Source organism: Myotis daubentonii, chromosome 9, assembly GCF_963259705.1.
Source record: "Myotis daubentonii chromosome 9, mMyoDau2.1, whole genome shotgun sequence".
NCBI classification, from domain to species: domain Eukaryota; kingdom Metazoa; phylum Chordata; class Mammalia; order Chiroptera; family Vespertilionidae; genus Myotis; species Myotis daubentonii.
In genome coordinates, this window is record NC_081848.1 from 24,175,958 (window position 1) to 24,199,361 (window position 23,404).

The 23,404-nt window shown below is 46.4% G+C and overlaps 1 protein-coding gene across 5 annotated transcripts in view; it reads right to left on the minus strand.

Annotated features, from left to right (window-relative positions):
• Positions 1-23,404, minus strand: part of AMOTL1 (angiomotin like 1) — a 147,463-nt gene that overhangs the window by 33,200 nt on the left and 90,859 nt on the right. For all 5 annotated transcript variants that reach the window (XM_059708115.1, XM_059708111.1, XM_059708113.1 and 2 more), the window contains 3 exons: positions 21,567-21,858; positions 12,564-12,708; positions 11,146-11,235 (listed from right to left, as the gene is read on the minus strand). In XM_059708115.1, the coding sequence (XP_059564098.1) occupies positions 11,146-11,235; positions 12,564-12,708; positions 21,567-21,858 (527 nt within the window). The remainder of the gene's footprint in view (positions 1-11,145; positions 11,236-12,563; positions 12,709-21,566; positions 21,859-23,404) is intronic.

Sequence of the window (23,404 nt, forward strand, 5' to 3'; positions counted from 1 at the left end):
TATAAAAAGATATACAACAGACACTTCTATTTCCAGGGATGACAAAGTAAGACCCTACCAGACGGTTTGGCTCCCCACGCAGGAAACAACTGTAAAACTTGGACACAGAACAAAGAGCAATGATCTGAAGGCAGTGAAGAGTGAACTTGTGCAGACAGACGGTGGGAGTGCAGCTCACGTGGAGAGGAAAGGAACTCCACAGGCGCGGCAGGTGCTACGCCTCGACTGCGGCGGTGGCTGCATTTCACCACACTGTACCCTCAGAATATGCACATTTATTTTATTGTACATAAGTACTTATTTTGTTGTATGTAAACATATCTAAATAAACACCTAGATATTTATAGGTATGTATTATTAATTATATTCCTAGGTTTGTTTTAAATAAGGCGTTGGGGCATTATTAGAATACGCACATATAGAACTGAGTTTTTCTTTCTTTTCTTTTTTTTTTTTTTTACAGTGCAATAAAAGCAAAGTGATTTATTAGAAAGATTGTGTCTTCATGCCCTTGAACCTCTGGAGGGACTATATTATTTAAAGCTTGTCTCTTCTCTCAACAGGACTTAAACCAGCTGCACTTCTTCCCCTGGAAGGTCTTTTCTGATGCTTAGCATTTGATAAGATCCCAATGACCTTGCCCACTGGCTTCACTGAATTCATTGCCCAAGGGGACTTTTATTTTACAAACAAAAATATTCTTCCCTTAAGATAAGTAGAAAGAATGACCAGCCTTGACTTTGGGGTATTTGTAAAAAATTATAGGCAAGAACTGAGTTTTTCAAACGGGCCCTTTGAATGGCTTAACCTCCAAACTTGGCCCAAAGATCGAAGTTCATGCTGGGGAAATGGTTATACGTGGATAAAAAAAGCAGTTCATTTTGGGTTGATCAGGGAGAAAGCAATGTGTTGCCTGCAATTATATTTTCTCCCTTTCGTTAACTTCTGCAACCCCTCCCATGATTCATTTTTGTAACTTGCTCTCTTCCCCGCCCCCTCTTTTTTTCTACCAAACCAGTCTTTTGTAAGCAAAAATTAGTAACAGACCCAAGTTTATGTTTAATGGTCTAAGACCAAATTTCCTGGACTTAAAACAAACACTTTGTCCCCCAAAGTTTCGCATTCCATTAAGATATAGCTGCCTGCCCTCACTACAATTCATGAGCCCAAAATAGTTTTAAAAACAAACTGACAGAGCCGACATCACAGAGTCACTCATTGCATTCTGCTTATTTTTATCATTCAGAGAACAAAAGCTTTCATTTCAAAGACATTTTGAGAAAAGTGTTTTTAAAGACTCTAAACTCTATTCTGGTCTCAACAATTTTGCTTTTGTATCTGAAGAGATACACTAGATTATCAAACAAGGCCTTTTACTATAATTGGCTCTGGTTCAAAGACAAATGTAGAAACCAGAAGGACAAACTGTGAATTCCAGTAGTTAGAACTCACCTGAGGAGAAATGGGGACCTTACTACTAAGTCACAGTACTGGGATAAATAATTCGAATCCAAAGAAGACTTTTAGTACAAAAATTATTTAACATTCACTTACTGCCCTGATACTTCTAGGGGTAAAAATGTGAAAATTTTCACCACCCCCAGAGCCAACTAAGGACAAGCTATTCGATCATTCTTGGTTGCAGTTTCTTCATCAGTGAAACATGAAGGCCACGCTCAATGAGTTCTAAAGCTACTGAAGTTCACAGTTACAACCTCTTACATTAGCACGTCTCTGCACCACCCCAGGACACAGCGGTGGCTCCCCCGCTACAGCTCAGTATGACTTTGGGCTCCAGTCTTAGAACGGCCTGAGTTCAAACCCGTCTGCTCTACTCACCAGCTTGATGACCCGGGACAAGTTACTCAACCTTCCCGTGCCTCAGCGCCCTCACCTGTGAAATACCTGATAGGGACAGTAGGTGAGCGCTCAGCTCACAGAAAGTGCTCAATGAGTGCTGGCAGCCGTTACTGTCGTAAAATGACCAGAGCAGGCCAGCCTGAAACAGGACCTAAAGGGGAGCAAACAGGAGCCACCCTGCAACTCCACCTGAGGATAAACTTTTAACCATCAAACCAACAGCTTCTGGAGAATCTGTCATTCCCAGTGCAATCAAATGGCCTCTTAATGAGCTCAAGTTCAGAGGACACATGCACTGTAGAGGCCAGACTTGTGACCTTTAAGGTGCTCCCCAACCCTGGTATTTAAGATCCACAGACCTCATCTCACAGTAGGACGCTTATGGTAAGACATATGGCACTGCTGAGAGGCACCCCTAAAGACCTCACTATCCAGCAGTTAACTACGGACCCCAGGTTAGTCCTGCCCAGCCCTATCATTCATCATTAGCCAATTTTGGACCCCAACTGGGTAACTAAGGATTGTGACTACATTTCCATGTGTCTGTTTATCTAAAATGAAAATGGTATGCTCACCTGATTAGGGCTTCAGGAAAAGATGACTGTGAGCCCAGCTGGTGTGGCTCAATGGTTGAGCATCAACCTATAAACCAGGAGGTCACGGTTCAATTCCCAGTTGTGGGTTCGATCCCCAGTAGGGGGCGTGCAGGAGGCAGCAGATCAGTGATTCTCTCTTATCATTGATTTCTCTCTCTCTCTCTCTCCCTCTCTGAAATATATAGCCTATTTAATAAGGAGGTAATATGCAAATTGACCATCACACCCTCATAAGATGGCTGCCCATGACCAGGCTGGCAGGGGGGTTAGTGAGGTACGACCAAACAACTGTACAGCAGACTGTGTGGGGCAACCAGGCCAGCAGGGGAGTTAGTGAGGGACAACCAAATGACTGAACAAGCGGCCTGCGTGGGGCGACCAGGCCGGCAGGGGGTTTAGTGAGGGACGACCACACGACTGAACAGCAGGCTGCATGGGATGACCAGGTCAGCAGTGGGAGGGGGGGGCAGTTGGGATTGATTAGGTTGGCGGGGGGGGGGCAGTTGGGGGCAACCAGGCTGGCAGGGGGGGCAGCAGGGGTGACCAGGCTGGTGGGGAGGGGGCAGCTGGGGGCGACCTGGCCGGCAGCAGGGGTCAGTTAGGGGTGACCAGGCTGGCAGTGGGGGCAGTTAGGAGTGATCAGGCTGGCATGCAGAGGCAGTGAGGGGTGATTAGGCTGGAGGGGGGGGCAGTTAGGGGCAACCAGGCAGGCAGGCAGGTGAGCGATTAGGAGCCAGCGGTCCAGGATTGTGAGAGGGATGTTCGACTGCCGGTTTAGGCCCGATCCCCTAAACCGGCAGTCGGACATCCCCTGAGGGGTCCCAGAATGGAGAGGGTGCAGGCTGGGCTGAGGGACCCCCTCTCCCATGCACGAATTTCGTGCACCGGACCTCTAGTATATATAAAATGACCATGAAACTCTCCCAGGAAAGAATACCAATTGCATCCTAATTTATAAATTAGGCAATTTACAAAATAAGATCTAGAGAACTTCTGCAGTTCTTTTTTTCATCCTCCTTATGCTCAGAGTCCTTCTTTCTCTTCCTTCCATGACGGGAACAAGGGTCAGCCCGCCATGGCCTGCAGGCCAGATCCACCCACAGCCTGATTCCATAAATAACGTTTCACTAGAACTCGGTCGCTCCCACTTGTTTACAGACCATCTGTGGGGCTTTGGGCTACAGGGCAGAGCTGAGTGGTTGTGGCCTGAGATCACTTACCACCTGGTGCTTCACAGAACACGTTTGCTGCCCTGTGGCCCACAGGAAGCTAGCTCACAGGAAGTAGCCCATTATTAGAATAAATAATGACTATCATGTCATTCAATATCCAACAAATATTTATGAAATGCCCCTAAGTGCCAGGTTCTGGAAGCATATGACATGGGACCACAAAGGTGAGGGTGTCAGACAGGGCCCTTGCCCCCTGGTGCATGCAGTTTAGTCAGGGAAGACAGGACAAGCACAGTGAACAGTTACTTATTCACATCTAAGCTGAGACCTGGACGTGGATTTCCTGGCTCTGAACTGGCAGGGAACGCGAGGGCTCCCGGATGCCACATGAAATGGGAACGAACTCTAGTATGCTTTCCAGTCTGGGCTTACTCCATCCACCCCACTAGCCATGCAGTGCAAGGACCGGGGACTGTAATAAAGTTTAAGACACTTGACTATTCCATCTCCAAGCTGGAAAGCTAAGCCAATAAATCAATCATAAGTCATGTGCACTTGCTGGAGCCCTGATACCAACACGTGACCGGGAGACAGTTCTTTAACGAGCTCCGGGCCTTTAAGCACAGAAAACCAGCCTCACTGAGTCACACTGACTTTCACACTTGGGAGAAGATTTGATGGAGCATAAACAGATGCCCTGAAGCTCTGGGGCACTTCTGGCTGTCATGTGGGTTTGAAGTTTCTCAGTGCTGCCTGTCAAGATTGAACAAGTGGCTTAAGCATTCGCATGCTCTGCTTCCCAAATCCAGGAAGGCTTGCTAAGCCACGCCAGCATTCTCTGGGAACACAGACCATCCCCCAACCCTGAAAACTGGCAGGTCCTTCCGGACAAGGTGAGTGCTAGAATAGATGGAGGAAGGAGGTAAGGAGCAGGAAGAAGTGCTGCAGAATAAATAATGTGTTTTATAAAGTCTTCTTCACACTTCCTGGCTCTGGTTCTTCCTCCGAGCTCTACTGGCTGAATGAGCAGATTTATCCCTCTGTTTAGAGGAAATGGAAGTGCAGGGAGGTCAGGCATCGACCTTCAGGTCAGAAGCATGTCAGTGAGAGCCCAGGCCTTAGAAGATGCAGCAACTGTTCCAAAATTATTTGCTCGAGGCCATGCCTACAAAACTGTTCACTTCATTGAGCTGCACAGTCCCACTAAATGTAGGGGTTATCTTTAAAGAGGATCAGTTAACTTAAGGCCAGAAAATGTTCTTGATTTAAATGATACCACCTTGGCAGGCTCCACGGACAATTCCTTCCCCTTTGCCCAGGTGGGTCTGGGTATCTGGCATGGTCCATGGATTGGCCAGTGCGCTGCTCCAAAAACCTTTCTATACCACAGCCAATGGTTACCTCCAACACATCTCCATCAGAGTAAAAGAGAAGTCAAGGGAGTCAGAGATCAACTATATTACACCAATTTTCATGACAAGTACCTAATAGTGAAAGGTTACTTGGATATCCTCCTACTTGGAAAAAAAAGGAAGGAGGGAAGAAGGCAGGCAAAGAAGAATCAAGCATTCTTAAGATGCTTCTATTCTGACAGCAGTTTAAAAAAAAATAATTTTGCCAAATGCCTTGAAATAACAGAATAACTTGGGTATATCTCCCAACATGATGAGGAAATATTGAGCTAAAAAGAATGATTTTTAAAAATATATCTTTACTGATTTCAGAGAGGAAGGGAGAGGGAAAGAGAGATAGAAACATCAGTGATGAGAGAGAATCACTGATCAGCTGCCTCCTGCACGGCTGGATTGAAACCAGAACCCAGGCATATGCCCTGACCTGGAACCGAACTATGACCTCCTGGTTCATAGGTCAACACTCAACCACTGAGTGGAGGCGTTCCATGCAACTAAAGGGTGCCCCTACAGAATGCAGAGGGAGGAGGTGCTGTAGTAGGAGCTTTGCAGTGACTCGGGAGGTAAACCAGTGGGCCCAGATGTGACCACATCTAACCCGTCCTCCCTGACGATGTCTGAGAGAAACCCACACAAGATGCAATGAAACGCAATGGAGATTCAGAGTAACCTCCTTGTGCTCCATGTAGGCCAACAGAATTCATGTTTATGTCACCGTGATTTCTGTTTCACACGGGCCCTTATAGAACTACAAAAATAGCCAGAGGGATCCACTTATAGAAAATTATTTTAGTCTCTTTTACGTTCTCTAAGAGACAGAAAACCAAATTACCTAAAATAAGACCCAGGGTAGGATGATGATTTTAAGATTCACTGAAAATGGTAAATCACTATTATTTTCTTAAAATATTTTTATTGATATTTAGAGAGAAAGAAAGAAACATCGATGTGAGAGTGCAACATGGAACAGCTAATCTCCTATTGGGGATCGAGCCCATAACCAGGACATGTGCCCTGACAGGGAATCGAACGAACGGGCAACCTTTCGATGCATGGGATGACACCCAACCAACTGAGCTACACCGGCCAGGGAAAATTACTATTATTTTTAAAACAAGGTGGTCCCACACATTCTTTTGTTGTTAACTTTTAAACCCATGGGAATTATGAGGAAAATCCAAAGTATATGAGTTCTGACTCATTTACACACATTACTCATCAATTTAAATGAATAAATGCTCAAAAAAAGTCTTTCTTCAAGAGATACCGTTTAACAGCCAGAATCCAACTCACAAAGACTTAAACACAACTTGGTTTTATCCTGGAATAACACAAGCACAAGCCAGGGCTAATCAGGTCCCGCTCAACCCAAGAAACTAATAAGATTCCCTCTACCCACCTAGTTTCCCCACATCTAATATTTTATTTTTGGCTTTCTGGTCTAATGATGATGGAAATTCTGCAGTCATCAATTTTTCAGAAAGAAACGATTAAAAAGTTTCACTTACTGAGAAGACAGTGCTAAAAGTGAATGATGACAGACATTCCCAGGACTCTGATGTGTGTGTGTGTACGTGCGCGCGCGCGTGCATGTGTATGACAAATGAACAAATAGAAGAAGCAGAAATCTCAGTAAGTTAAAGTAGTTAAGGGACAAAGATGCCCTAGTGTCACACAGCCAGACCAAACCGGATGTCTTGTTTTTCAGGAGCAATTTGGCTGCAAAAACATTTGGAAAAACAACAACAAGCAAGCAAAAGCAGAAAGCAAGCACACTAAACTCTGAATGCTACACTACGATGTGATAGAGAAAACGATTTGTCACAGTCCTCAAAGTCCTAAGCACTCAATCCAGTGAGATTTTTAACACAGAGCCATCTCCTAACCGAGAGGAGCACAATCATCGCCCTGTTTAACGTTCCCCCAACCTGCACAGCTCAGTGGCGACTGCCCAGGCACTGCACCAAGGCCTTCATCAGGCTCCAACTAAAGAGCAGAGCTCAGTGTTTGAAGGAAAACTGCCCTGGACAGCAGGGAAATTTAGAAATCAGGCCAGGAAGGACCTTCCCCTTCCATTAACTAAGGTGTTACAGAGCTCCTACCGACAGCTCGTTCTGCGAGAGTGTGTTGGGTGTTCTTGGACTGAGTGCTTAGCTTCCCCATGAACACCTAGCAAAAGAGCCAAACATGCTATTCTCTCCTCTGACTTTCCTTCTAACTTCTCCACTGGCCAAGGTGTTTGTCAGAGGCTTCCCAACTGAGCCTCAGCTCCTTGCGAGGCATTACCCAGAGAGATCACTACTCCGCTTGGCAGGCCTGCCTTTCTCTCAGCCAAAGGCTAGCATTTCAAAAGACTCACGTGAGAAGGTTGGCTCCTCTGAAGTGCGCAATGTGAATAATTATGGTTACAAGGCATTTGGCAAGTGCTCTAGTAATAGAGTTTCAAAAGAATATGTAGATCATGAAACACATTAATAACTCTGAAGCGAGGCAGTAATTCATGCCTGCCATTCTGTACCCACATGCTAAAATGAGTCTGACAGAAAGCATCGCCCATCACTAGCCTTCTGGGCATGTCTGCACCTATTGCTATTATACTTGCTCACTTAGCTATGGGCCGCTGTGTGAGGTGACTCCACATGTTCAAACTTCAACTTATTATCTAATCCCAACGTGTTCCTTCCTCCTGATTGTTCTGGTCACACTCCCGTCTTTCTTTTACTGCCTTATTCAATTGGTCACCAAGTTCCTAATTGTCACTTGCTTATCTTCCCCTACTCTCCATTACTACTTCTGTCTTAGTTAAGACCTCTACCTCTCTTGCCCAGATACTAAAATACCTGTTATTAGTCTCCTTGCCTCCAAGTTAGTTCCTGATGAATGTCTCTTGTACTGTTCCTAACAAGCTTCTAAAATATAAGTCTTGCCAAAGGAGGCAAGAACATACAATGGAGCCAAGATAGTCTCTTCAATAAATGGTGCTGGGAAAATTGGACAGATATATGCAAGAAAATGAAACTAGACCACCAACTTACACCATACACAAAAATAAACTCAAAATGGATAAAGGACTTAAATGTACGACAGGATACCATAAAAATTCTAGAAGAATCCAAAGGCAAGAAAATCTCAGACATATGCCGAAGCAATTTCTTCACTGATACAGCTCCTAGGGCACTTGAAACTAAAGAAAAAATGAACAAATGGGACTACATCAAAATAAAAAGCTTCTGCACAGCAAAAGAAACCATCAACAAAACAACGAGAAAACCCACTGTGTGGGAAAACATATTTGCCAATGACATATCTGATAAGGGCCTAATCTCCAAAATTTATAGGGAACTCATACAACTTAACAAAAGAAAGATAAACAATCCAATCAAAAAATGGGCAAAGGACCTAAATAGACACCTTTCAAAAGAGGACATCCAGAAAGCCAAGAGACATATGAAAACATGCTCAAAGTCACTAATCATCCGAGAGATGCAAATCAAAACAGCAATGAGGTACCATCTCACACCTGTCAGACTGGCTATCATCAACAAATCAACAAACGACAAGTGCTGGAGAGGATGTGGAGAAAAAGGAACACTTGTGCACTGCTGGTGGGAATGCAGACTGGTGCAGCCACTATGGAAGACAGTATGGAGTTTCCTTAAAAAACTGAAAATGGAACTCCCATTTGACCCTGTGATCCCACCTCTAGGAATATATCCCAAGAAACCAGAAACACCAATCAGAAAGGATATATGCACCCCTATGTTCATAGCAGCACAATTCACCATAGCTAAGATCTGGAAACAGCCTAAGTGCTCATCAGTAGATGAATGGATTAGAAAACTGTGGTACATCTACACGATGGAATACTATGCTGCTGTAAAAAGGAAGGAACTCTTACCATTTGCAACGTCATGGATGGAACTGGAGAGCATTATGCTAAGTGAAATAAGCCAGTCAATAAAGGAAAAATACCACATGATCTCACTCATTCGTGGACAATAGAGACCATTATAAACTTTTGAACAATAATAGATACAGAGGCAGAGCTGCCTCAAACAGATTGTCGAGCTGCAGCGGGAAGGCCGGGGAGGGTTGGGGGGGCAGGAGGTAGGGGGGTAAGAGATCAACTAAAGGACTTGTATGCACGCATATAAGCATAACCAATGGACATAAGACACTGGGTGATAGGGGAGGCTAGGGGACTGTCTAGGGCGGGGGGATAAAATGGATACATATGTAATACCCTTTGTAATACTTTAAGCAATAAAAAAATAAAATAAAATAAAATAAAATATAAGTCTTGCAAACAATAAATTCATAAACACATTTGAAAAAAAATATAGATGCATATTTTTTATAATCTTGGAGTAGGAAGAAACATTTCTGAGCATAACATAAAATCTAAAAGGCATAAATATAGTTACTAAAAAAATCTGTAAACTAAAGGACATCATCAAAGGTAAAAAAAACAACTGGGGGAAGTAGCGGCAACACAGATGGCAGGAGACATGCTAATTTCCTTAATATAAAAAGAGTTCTTACGACTCACTAAGAAAAATACCTATCTGTAAATCTGAAATAACATACTGAGTCCATCTCTTCCCCACACTAGGAGAGGAAAAGCTAATGCAAACAATTATAAAGCGTGACTATGGCACAAAGTGTCCTGTAGAGACAGGCATTAAAAAATTGCTTAGATATCACTATTAGCAAACTTGCTTCAAATGCCCTGCCTAGATTCAGTGATATCATATGTCAACAATGAGATACCTGTAAACAGTTGAAAAATGCCTCTGGACTCTGTTTCTGCCTTTGGAGCACAATGGAGCATGCTCACACAGAACAAATCATTGCCATAAAGTCAGAAGAGTCTCTTGGCCTGCATCGTTAATGTTTTATTTTCTGAACTCACACAACACCAAACCCCATCATTCCATGAGCACAGCCATGGGCTAAGAGGCCAGATGGAACTAACTGGATTTCCCACTTTGACCTGAACTAAGTGAGAGAACGATACCCCCTGACATAAGGCAGAGGATCAGCAGAGCGACACTGCTGACAGAACTACCACAAGGACACCGACTCTACTCAGGCAGCTGATCACCCGACAGCCAGGGACGACACGCAGGTACCACAGGTGAGTCATTTTTCAAAGGAAAGCTCAGAGGAGGTGGTAAAGCTGCTGTACCCTCAGGAAGAGATACATTCTGTAGGAAAGTAAATAATTCAAGATGCTGATGGAGCTCTTCATGGGAACCTGGAGCACAGGGCAGTTCAACTGCTGCAAGACGACGAGGAAGGCTCTGATACAGAAGGCCTGGACGGCATGAGTGTCCGTCCGCCAAAACAAAACTTAAAAATGAAGCTGGGACTAATCCCTGGAGTGCGATCAGGAGTAAATGTGGGGGAAACAAAGGAGCTTAACCCAACCAAAGAGGACTACACCTTGGAAATTTCCCCAATGATTTCCCCGCCTTGAAAATGCAGGGCTGTACCGAAGGACCCGCATCAGAATTCCACCACCACCCCACATGGGTGGTCAATGCCAGGTAACATTGTTCCTTGAACTGTCTTTAGTTAGTAAACACTTAACTCACCATGTTGTTGAGATTTATGCCAGAGAAATGAATTCAGTTTTCTAAACAGGCTTAAAAAAAAGGAAGTTGTATTTTTACATTTCTGACCTGTACAATGGATTTGCAGAAATTCTAACCCTGACCGATGGTTTCTCAAAACCCATTTGCCTTTGGTGAAATTAACACAATATTCTCCCAATAATCTGGAGGCACGGGAAGCCACTGTTTATTTCATTCTGGGCAGACACGGGCTCAGTGATTTTTTGGCAACGAGAATCACATATGCAGATATATGATGTGGTCCTTCAGGTGGCCCAGGTCAGAAGGTCAGAATAAACATTACTGAAATAATGCCCAATAACTTTGGCTTCATCTCTGGCAGACCTAGGAGGCCCAACGGCTTATGTGCTAAATTACAAAACCCCACAGGTACACAGCACAAAACCTACTTAAAATTAACACGATTCTTTGTTCAGGCCCCTAGGTTTTAAAAATACCAACGTTGGGATGGATAAACATGGAGACTCACTCTGGGAAGCATACAGGCCCTCCACGGCTCTGTCTTCATGGCCGTCATACTCCCTGCTGGACAGCTGCCTGTTGGCAGTCTCCAGTCGATCTGTGCACAGAGAGAAAAGGATTATGAAGAAATGTGTATGGATCTAAGTTGTCATCAACTGAGAAATAACGTGGGAGCCAAGAGCTGGGTATGAAAAGATGCTCAGGCAGGAGCCCCAAACTGAACAACTTTTGGGGAGGAACAATACATTCCAAAATGTCAAAAGAAGTCTTCAGATGCCACACTGTGCCTTTATGCAATGGAATGCCAAGATGTGCACCAGCAGGGGGCAGCTAAGAACAGATTCCAAGAAAAATCGCTTTGCTGCCTGTGAGCAAACCTCTGATTTGAAGTCCTTGCAAAGGGTTGACTCCTTGGCCCCAAACCCAGCCCTAGTCTAACCCTGACCATGAGCCCTCTGTTTTAGCCTGCAAATGCTACCTGTATCTTAGAACAACAATTAAATACCAAAAAAGGTCAAAATGACCTAATGGATGAAGATTCTACACAGTTAGTTCTACATTTGCTCAAAGCAACTGGCAAATTTTCATTTATTCCATTAAATAATTCAGCTTAACAGGTCTTCATTGAATGTACACGATATGCAAGATAAAGAGGTTTGTAATAATAGAAAAAGTAGGATCTAGAGACTACATACAAGGCAACTGAAAAATGGCTTGGCTGATTGAAGGTGAAGTTAAATTTTATGCGTCGAGTTATTCTGTATGTTGGAGGTTGCCAAAACCCTGTAGCAGGTGACTCCTAGTTTTGGGGAAGTATATACATATACTAGAGGCCCGATGCACAAAATTCATGCAAGAGTAGGCCTTTCTTCCCCCAGCTGCCGGGCAGGCACCTGGCACCTGGGCTTCCCTTGCAGCCCTGGCTTCATCCGAAGGTCGTCTGGTCTAATTAGCATAATACGCTTTTATTATTATAGATACACATCTGTCGGCCTATTGGCCTTTATTTTTCCATCAGAGGGACATGTCTAGTCTGTCTTCTATGCTATACCAAGCAAGTGTTCAGCACTGGCTTTTACAGCATGCTACCAAATGACTCAGCATGTGTGGGAAGAGCTGTGCATCTAACACTCTTTTCAAAGTTGCCACTCACATAGTCACAAGTCACAAGTCACAGTCAGGACTTTTCAAGCCAGAAGAAGCTGCACTCCTACTCCCTCACTTTGCATATAGGCTGTCACTTCTCAGGCTCGGTGCTGAAACCTACACCCTAAACGGCAGAAAGGAACAATTCCGCTCTCTGAGAGCCCTTTCCCAGGTGGTTGGAATTTCCAAGGTTATCTCACACTGTTGGGACCTGAAGTCAGGCTGTTGGTCACAGAGCGCTGTGGGATAGAGAGAAAACATGAACGGAAGCTGACGTGCCTCGAAGGTCCCTGTTGAAGTCATGAAGTCTTCGAATCTCGCCCTCCAGTTTGTTTCTCATCGCCTTGTCCAGGGACTCTCGCTTGGCAGTGGACTTGACCAGACTCTCATAGGCTTCCGAAATCCTCTGAAGTTCTTTTTCAAACTACAAGAAAGAAGTGACATGAAAGTGGGACTCTGACATTCCCATCGGTGCCTGAGTTACACCAACTCTTTAAAAAAATGTTTATATTGATTTCAGAGAGAGGAAGGGAGACAGAGAGAGACAGAGATAGAAACGTCAGTGATGAGAGAGAATCATTGATCAGCTGCCTCATGCACATGCCCTACTGGGGATCGAGCCCACAACCTGGGCATATGCCCTGACTAGGAATCGAACCGTGACCTCCTGGTTCATAGGTCAACGCTCAACCACTTAGCCACACTGGCTCGGTCTACACTGCCTCTTTGACATTCCAAGTGTGAAAGCTGTATCTTCAATGTGGCCTTTTCTGCATCTCAAGTTTCATGTATACCAAATGGTGTAATCAATTTCACCCCCACCCTCGTCTGCCTTCTGAGGGCTACATTAGGGTCCTGCAAATAGCAGACTCACAAGTCTGGATGGACCATCTGATGTCACCTTGGAAAAATCTCTGTACCAATTCCAGAAAGGGTGAATTTAAACACAACTTAAGCCTCTAATATTTTGTACAGCAATTTACAACTATTACTAGAGGCCCGGTACACGGATTCATGCACCGGTGGGGTCCCTCAGTCTGGCCTGCGCCCTCTCGCAATCTGGGACCCCTTGAGGGATGTAGTAGTGTGTGAAGCAGCAGGCGGCAGGAGAGGAGCCCGAGCCAGGGCCAAGCGCCACGCCTCTCCCGCTCACCACTGTGCCTGCTGCCATTGCTGCCACTCAGTAGTGCTCACGCCAAGTAGGCGGGAGAGGCTTGTGCCACCGCAGCTGCACTCGCCAGCCATGAGCCCAGTGTCTGGTTTCTGCCGGTCAGCTGAGCAGCGCTCTCACTGTGGGAGCGCACTGACCACCAGGGGGCAGCTCCTGCATTGAGCGTCTGCCCCCTGGTGGTCAGTGCGTGTCATAGCTACCGGCCGGTCGTCTTGTGGTTTAGGGTTTTATATATATAGATTAGTATTCCCAGTTAACATAAGGGAAAATATTAAATACAGAACAACTAAAGGACCACAACTGGAACCCAAATTTCCAGACTCCAAGTACAGTGCTCATCCAGGAAACTTCCTTTTATGTTCCCATCCCCAAAGGAACATAAAACCCACTTGAGGAGATGCTGCTTTACTTAGCATTTTTACTCCTTTTCCTAGGAAACTATCTATATAAAGGACGAATGGACTTGAAGCTAATCATAAACAAACGTACCATAGACAATCTCTTTGCATGAAGGAATTGAAAAATATGGGATTAAACCATTTTTTTTGTTGTTGCTCTTTTTTTGTATTTCACTAAATCAAGAGCTGTAACTGGGAGAGCATTTAATCTGCGGCATATATAAATCTATAATAGGTAGCTCTAACTGTGGTAACAGGAGTCTAACTTACTAGTGAGTTTCTGAAGTAGCTATCAATAAATCCCGTTTTAGTGTTGTGTGACCTAAATAAATACCAGAGAAAGGATAAAGAGTGCCTGCAAACACAGAACCTTGATGTATTGCTAAAAGTCGGAATCAGAGGCAAGGCAGGCAGGGTTGAGAGCACTGGCGTCCCTCATTGGGCACTGAGAGACTTGCACCATGTTTTTGGTCTCCACTGGAGAGCTATGTCACCATGAGGCAGGCACCCCAATTGCCCTGATCAGAAGTCCCTGCTGGGGTTCCTATAAACAAAACATATCCTAACAGGTGTTCACTGTACACTCACTGTGTGTCTGGGTGCCAAGGATACCTGGTCTTAGGAACTCAAAGTCTAGAGATGGCCTGCACCCAGACACATCCACTTCAGTAAAGCAAAGTCATAAGGGGTGTGGTGGTGTAATGCTACGACGGAGCTGGGCGGCAAGGTCATTTTGCAGGGCTGAGAAGAGTTTCTTTAGATAAGATTTCAGAGAAAATGCCACTGAAAATGAGTCTTGAGGGATGAATAGGGATTTGGCAAGCGGAAAAGAAAAGGCCAAAGGGTGTTGGCATCCCAGGCAGAAGATAGGACGTGAGCCAAGGCCAAGCCATGAAAGTGCATGTCTCTGATGAGCGCGAGGGGCAAGTGGTAGGAGCCAGGGCCAAGTGGAAGGACTTTGTGGGCCAGGGAGAAGTATGGGAGGACACACACCCATATAAGCAGAAGGGCAGCATGGTCTTACCAGAGGTTTTACAAAGATAAATTAAGGATGGGGTTGGAGAGAGGGGGTGGGGAGACAAGGCAGGAGAAAAGAAGTCCAAGGAAGAAGCTAATGTAAACGGCTCAGTGACCGATGACAAAGCGTGAACTAGGGTAACTATAGGGTGTCCCAAAATTCACACAAGATTTGAATTTTGCGTGAGCATTAACAACAACAACAAAAAATAAAAGCCTAATTTTACTTGGTTTATTGAATCGGATTCTAATATCTGTTGCCCTTTGATTTCAATCCCTTCAATTTGATAAGCATTACCAAGTACCAATTATGGCCCAGGAGCAGGGACAATGAAGACCATGGCTTTGTGTATGTGCCAGCAAAGCCGTGGAGGCCATTTACCTGATGTGCTATTCCATACATAACCCTATACTGTATACTTTATGAATCAATAAAAAATTTACAATTTTTAATTATAAACCTGTGTTTTCTATCAAAATTACTTCTTGCGTGAATTTTGGGACACCCTATACAAGGACAGATTCCAAAGGCCCTGAGGAGTGGAATCAACAGGTCTTAGTGACGGTCTGAACTGGACGGGAGAAAGATATCAAAGACAGCACAGACATTCATTGCTTAGAAGACGGAGCAGTAAGACTGGCCAAGATCAATGGTTGTAAGAGAAACCATTCTTTCTTTAGCAAAGAAAGAAAGCCAGTTCAGTGTTGGAGTTACCATGTCTGGGGAGAATGCGGAACATCTTGGCGAGGATTTCCCCTTAGCAGGAGGAGATACAGGTGGGAAAGTAAGGAAGGGAACTGTGTCATGTGCGGATGACATGAAATCATACAGTGGAGACCACTTAGGGAGAGCAGCAGCATATGAGAGGGCCACCCATGGGGAGCATCAACACTGCAGGGGTAGGGGCGGCAGAAGAACCGGTGGGAGAGACTGAGCCAGTGATGCCATGAGCCGGGAAGCCAAAACTTAAAGGAGAGAGAATGTGGTTAGTGCCCCCGGAGGCTACAATCGAGCCAAGATACATCTGAGGAGAGGACAGGGAAAGGCTAGGGAGCTGCAGGGTTTCTTTAGTGGCAGCTGACCAGGGCAGGGTCGAGAACACTAAGGCTCCTGTCGGTACTGTCTTATTTTCTCCAAGGCCTCCTAATACCAGAGTTGATACTTCCACGGTCCCCTCATTTCCACAGACCTGTTTCTTCTAAAGAGATTATGACGGTCAGTAATGCGGCAGCAGACAGAACAGCATGTCCTGAATCCTGTTCATAGCTCTAGCACAAATCATGTTCTTTCCTTTTATTTTGTTTTCAAAAGAGATGACTCCAAAATACCACCATTGCTGTGCTAATTTCATCTATAAAAGGTGGCTTTTATTTTTGGATAGATGGGCAGGGACAGTACCTGTCACGACCAAAGGGCATCACCTAGTCGCTATGTAAGGAGAGAGGACCATAAAACCTGATGTGTCCACGATCCACTGTAACAGAGTGCCAATGCTCCAAGCCCAGGACAACTAGGAAGCCTTCCTCAGCTGCACACCCACTGTACGCTCACCTGCTGTATTCATGACTGAACTCAAATGTGCGTGTGCGTTTTGTGACTGATTTGATTGTCAATTCCTTCAGGGCAGAAATAGTCTATAGCCCAAGCACTGTGCCCTGCCAGTGAAAAAATAAGTTTAATCTTTAAATTTATACCTCCTCAAAAACAGTCTTGGGCACTGAGAAATGATACCTGATCTTGGATTTTTTTCCTTTCATTAAAAGAACTTCTCTCTGCACACTATGAAAGGCAACTGCAGGATCCCTCTGACAGCCTAGTTAGTAATCTCAAATACGAAACAACCGAGAATTGGGATTTGGTTATGTGCTTGTAGCTACCAAGAGAGAAAGGGCAAGAGTCTTAGTTCAGATAAGATACTTCCTGTGAGAAGTGACAGCTGTCACAATGGAGACAGATTAGTCTCCTTTATTGTAGTCCTAGAGGACAGAACAATGACTATATGTAGGAAGTTAAAAGATGCAGATTTTGATTCAACATAAGAATTTCCAAACTACATTTTCCAGAAGCACACTAAGCCCGGTAGTGAGCTTCTCATCCCTGGAAGCATTCATGTAAAAAAATAAAATAATAAAATAAATGACCTCCTTTCAGGATATGACACAAGGATTCCTAAGGGGTGGGAAATTGGACTAGAACCATTCTCAGAATTTCAAGTCCAAAGTTCTCTGAGTTCTAATTGCACACTCCTTCAGAACAAGAACCACACCCAATTCTTCAAATCCCTCATGTTCAGAGCATCTTAAGTCCTCCCTGACGTTTGTTAAAGACGAAGACAAGGCTGGACAGACTGACTTTGATATAAACACCAACTGGGCCAGGTCAGAGTGTGAGTGTGACCTTGTGATGAGAATACTGGGTTTGCCTTCACAACCCCATCCTCCCTTCCAGCCCAGATGTCAGCAAGCTCTTAGGCCAGGTCATCCAGGGCCCTTGAACTCACAGAGAAGCACTCACTGTCCCAGAAACAGAACCACGAGCAGACTGGAAAGCCCTGGTGCCATGAAGCCAACAGGCAGACAAGGACCCTGAGAAAATCCCAGCCATGCCAAGCTCTGGGTACTGGCTTCTCCCCTGAGCACCTTCCTATGCACAGCTCAGGGACCCACAGGACCCAAGGCAGGTCTACTATCTAAGTCCCAGATTGCCCGGTCAGACAATTGAGCAGTGAGGCCCAGCCGAGGGGAGGCCTGGGACGAGGATGACCTTGGGCACACAAGGTGTGGAATGCGGAGTCCCAGACTGCCCAGTCAGAGCCACCACGCTGAGCTGACAGGAGAGGGGCTTCACTACAGCAAGGCCTGGGGTAGCCGTCACTGCCTCGCATGCCTTCCAGCCCTCTCCCTCCAAATGTCCATCGCCCCGGTGGCTTCTGAGGCCAACCCACTCGACGAAACACAGTCTGGTCCTGCTGGAAGTGCTGTCCATTAATTATGCTTCAGGGAAACTGGGAGGAAAGCGAAGCAAATGAGTGAGTAAAAGGAAATACTGAAAAACACCCTCCCTTCCTGAGGGTCCTCAACCCTCATTCCAACACTAACAGGGAAAATTGCCACCTCGTGCCTCTGGAAACGTCTTCCCGTCTGGGCTGTGCACTGGCGTCTCTGAGCTGGGTCGTTCTTTCCTGCCATGTTCCTGGCACAGCGTGCACAGGCTAAGCCTGCAATCAAACATTCTTCTGTTTTCAGTGTTGCCCTCACACTGACTCTGAACATGCCCAGTGTGCGAGGATCCAGCCCGGATGTTACTGCTGGCACAGGGCAGCACATCCTACAATCAGCACAGTGGCTCCACCCCAAAGTGACAGTCCCCATCACTGAGAAGCAAAATCGTCACCGTGCCCACATGACAGTCCCCTTCCCGGACCTGAGGCCTAAGCAGCGGCCGAGAGACAACTGAACAGTGAGGCCGAGCCGAGGGAGGCCTGGGACAGGACGAGCAAGGCATGCAGCCGGGGAATGCTATCACCAAGTTCACCGGCTCCTCCGGCTCATGGTCCTAAGCTGTTGAGAATGGCTCCGGAACTAGTGATGGGCACGGCAAGTATTTGTCAAAATCTGAGCTTTTTTTTTTTTTTTTAAATATATTTTATTGATCTTTTACAGAGAGGAAGTGAGAGAGATAGAGAGTTAGAAACATCCATGAGAGAGAAACATTGATCAGCTGCCTCCTGCACATCTCCTACTAGGGATGCGCCCGCAACCCAGGTACATGCCCTCGACCGGAACTGAACCTGGGGCCTTTCAGTCCACAGGCCGACGCTCTATCCACTGAGCCAAACCGGTTTCGGCAGTCTGAGCTTTTCAATTGACATATGGGCCTTTCCAGTTGGATGTGTGGTAGATCAATGAAATGTAATATCTATAGAACTATTTATGGTAGTCAAAGGACTGAGGGGTTTTGGGTTCCAGAAGGCAAACAGCTTTTATTTTTCTCCTTTTTCAGAAGTCATCAAAATCCTTTGGTCACAAAAAAAGAAAAAAAAAGAAAACCAATTATATATTTATAAACTATTAAAAAATTAAATAATAAATTATAATAGAAATTATTTTAAAAAATCCTTTGGTCACAAAGGTTAAGAATCATCCCCTGTGCAGGGAATTGAGTCACTGGGAGATGAATTCTGTTTTTCAAAAATAGAAATGTGAGCCCTAGCCAGGTAGCTCAATTGGTTAGAGTGTTGTCCAGATACACTAAGGTTGTGGATTTGATCCTCGGTCAGGGCACATATAAGGATCAACCAAAAGAATGCATAGATAAGTAGCACAACAAAACTGATGTTTCTCTGTTTCTTTCTTTCTCTCCCCCTACCTACCCCTTCCTCTCGCTCTCTCTCTAAAAAATAAATTTAAAAAATAGAAATGTGCATCAAAATCAAGAAAGAAATGCATGTTACACGTCAATAAAGTATATATTAATAAACAAGTCAATGGAAAATATCAAAGCCTCCCGATCTCTGCCCCCTCCACGAAACTGTGAAACACCCGTGTGAAAAGACTCAGAACCAAACTCTGCCCTCAGGTGGGTCTGCATAGCGTCTGGACGCGTGTGCCACAGAGCTCATTAGGGAGAAGAAAGAACGGCTTATTTCGCAGAAGTGCTGAGCTGGTCCTTTCCAGTTGTAGGCCGTGCCCTGGGAGGTGTCAGAGGCAAGCTGGGGCCTGAGCAGCAGCCACAGCCAAGGCCGGAGACAGCGGGTTTCCCGCCTCCTACGGGTGTGCCTGGAGCGCGGCGGCACTCTCGCAGCCCGTGTTTCTGGCTCTCATTTTTCCTCCAGTAAAGGCAGCCAGAGCTCTCTGAGCCAAGCCTGGTCTTGACTGCAGACCAGTGGTCGGCAAATTCATTAGTCAACAGAACCAAATATCAACAGTACAATGATTGAAATTTCTTTTGAGAGCCAAATTTTTTAAACTTAAACTATATAGGTAGGTACATTGTTATTAACTTAATTAGGGTACTCCTAAGCTGGCCTTTGCTAAAAACGTCCTCAATCTGATTGAGGTATGTTCGCTGAGGTCGACCCCTTCCAACTCTCCCATCCACACTCGTCTTGTATACTTGTTTCATCTATCTCCTTTCGTTCATCCTCTCTATATGTCCAAACCATCTCAACATACCTTTCTCAGTCCTCGACACTACATCTTCTTTCACTCCACAACGTTCCCTAAAATTAACTTAATAAACTTTACTTAAAGTTTTAAGTCAACTTCGCACTGTACGTGCGCACCCGCACGTGGTATTTTGTGGAAGAGCCACACTGAAGGGGCCAAAGAGCCGCATGTGGCTCGCGAGCCACTGTTTGCCGACCACTGCTCCAGACCATTCCTGTGGAAGCTCCGCACAGATGCGCTGGGGCAGATTCAGCCCGTGCACGTATTTGTCACCAAACCCACTGCTCCCAGCTGTCTACACCAGCCTCAAACGCTCAGAGGAGCTGAGTGCTCTGACACCCTGACCAGCAACGCGACCAGGCTTCCCCTGAGGGATCCGTGCTAAACAGTGACCACCAAATGGCCAGCCAGGAGCACTGCCTGTCACAGGACCAGATCCTGTGGTTGGGAAGGTTTATATCCCTCCCTTTCTCTTTACCAAGGCCTCTGATTGGCCAGGGCGGAGCCAGGGACTTAGACTCTGGCAAGATGCCTTCCGCCACACACGCCTCCTTGCCTGCAGAGAGGAAACTCCAGCGCCCCGTGGCTCTGCTGCCTTAAAACATCCATGACCTTTGCCCCCCTCACGTCTTCTGTTCTACCCGCAGCATTTGGAGTGCTGACCTGGCTGACGTTTTCCTATCGACTCAGGCTCTCAGCATCAAGCCAAAGGCCGAAGGCTGCCATAGACTCCAATATTCCCACGATACTACACACGCTGGAATGACACAGCATCTTCCCACCTGACAAGTCACAAGCACAGGGAGAGGGCACAGTAACTCGACCTCGCCCCTCAGTGCTGAGACAACACCGAGAATGGGCTAGCTGCTTTTGAAGGGACCAGCTAAGGAAACCAGCATGGCGATGACAGGGCTCCTGAAAATCCCCGATTTAATGGAAACCTGTCTCTCTCAACTCATTCCCTGGGCTACTCTTCCACACTGTCCACCTGGGGAAATACTCCTTAGCCGCTGATTCTCCAGACCAGGGCCACCTCTGCTGTACCTACTGGAGCCCCAGAAGTGCCACTGCAGGCATGAGCTTAGGCAACTCTCCCCTTTTGGACTGTATGCTGTAGGCAGGCACCGCGTAATATTTATGTTTGGCCTCCTTCGAGCCTTACACAGTACCTGGCATAAAAAGGGATCTAGTTAACTGCTGGCAAGGGGTCAATGAATCAACCCTCCCCACCCCCAGCAGGTAAAGAATTCTGTCCTGCCCAGCCAGCGTGCCTCAGTGGTTGAGTGTTGACCTATGAACTAGGTCATGGTTCGATTCCGGATCAGGGCACATGCCAGGTTTCGGGCTCAATCCCCAGTGGGGGGCATGCAGGAGGCAGCCTATTAATTCACATCATTGATGTTTCTCTCTCTCTCTCTCCACACACACACACACACACACACACACACACACACACACACACACACACATATATTTCTGTCCCTTTTAAAGAACCTTCTCCCTCCCCTTCCCTCAGAAGTCACATACCTTGTGGAGCTTGTCAGCGTTGTCACAGTAACCCTGAAGTTCCTGGTGAAGCACGCGGTTCTCCTCTGTTAGTATCTCCACCATCTGCTGGGCTCGCTCCACAATCGCAAAGGCATCGGGACCCAGCTGCTGGCTGGGGGAGGCGGCAGGCGGCGGCTGCGGGGCGGCCAGGGTCACCGGGAGTGGCAGCGGCAAGGAGGTGGAGTGCAGAGGCCCGCTGACCGAGGAGTTCTGGGAGGACATGGGGCTGTGCTGCTGCACTGTTGACGGGAAAGGAAGCTGGCATGGGCGGCTGCAAGGGAACAGAAGACCAGCCATCAGACCCGGGGAAGTGGTGCAGAAGGAAGGAAGGCCCAGCAGCATATGCACATCGATGCTTCCACGACCAGAGGTCATCAGTGAACTTCCCAGGGCTGGGCTGAGTACAGCAGGTTCAGTCCTGCAGGCCACAGATTTACCGCCTCCCTCCGAATCAGCACTGCTCTGGTCACTGGGCGTACAGTGAACGAGACAGGTAAGGCCCTCCTCACGAAGCGCACAGTCTCAGGGAGAGGGACAGGCCAGCCACCAAACAATCAACAAACAAAGCCGGGTACTGAAGAGGAATGAGTCCTCTCCACAAACCAAGCAGAGTGGTGGGGCAGTGGATGACTGAGCGGCTAGTTCACACTGAGAGGTCCGGGGAGGAGTCTGCGAGAAGCTGATGTTTGAGTTAGCGGAGTTAGCGGTTGGGGGAGGGAGGAGAGAAGTGGGGAAGGAGTATTTCAGGGAGGGAATTGCTAGTGCTCGGGGCTCAGGTAGGGCCGAGAGCGGGCAAGATCTGACGCAAGCACAACCAGCAACAGCAGTGCAAGCTAAGACCAGAGGGATGGACAAGGGCCTTCACAAGCAAGGCCGGCCGTTCCCTAGGGTGTAAACAGAGGCCGGTGGAAAAGCCGCCTGTACGCTGACCTGGTACAGATGGTACATCGGTGGCGGGAACGGACAAAAGGCGCCCACTGAGGAGGCCTCGGTGAGGTCTAGGTGGGACTGACGAAGGCTCACAGGGTAGAGCAGAAGAGAAGTAATGGGTGGATTTTATGTATATCATGGATGGGAAAAGTAAGTGAGAAGAAAAATTACTCCTGGATGTTGGGCTCCACACAAATGGGGTGCCATTTAATGAAATGGGGCGAAGTCCTGGGGAAGGAACTAATTTCTTTGTGTTTTGATTTGCCGGGGTGAGGAGGTCTGGATATCACGTCTAATTTTAACCATGTTGAAAAGAACACACAGAGGTGTCTCCTTGACTTTTCGAATTCCGGGTCCAGCTCTACATTTAAAACACGAATTTCCATCTCCTGTCTCCACTCCCTAACAATCCCCTCCTCACTCCTGTTAACTTGTTTCATAAAAACCATCGTCTTTGCTTTCAGCCTAAGCCAAGGCCTCCTAACAGCAACCTTTACCGGTATAAACACAGCAAGGACCGTCTCCATGCCTAGCTCCCCAACCACAGCTGCCTCTCTTCTGCAGGGACTTGGGAAAACGAGGTTCCTTGTTGACTCCCTCAACCTGCAGGTCTCAATCTGGGAACCGGGGCTCTAAGAATTATAGCAACCCCAAATCACCAACATTCTGTCTCAAAGGGCTGGGTCCTCTGGAGATCCAGCTACTTCTAATCCGTAAGCATCAGCCTGTGTCACCTCCTGTTACTTGGGGCCATCCATGGCCAAAGCTCCCAGGACTACCCCCAATTTTCCCAGGAGGTGGTCTGGCCTTGTATACTTGCTGGAATGTTTTTGGACCCTGCCAGCCTCCAAATCTCACATTTTACAAGCATTTCTTGTAGCCAGGAT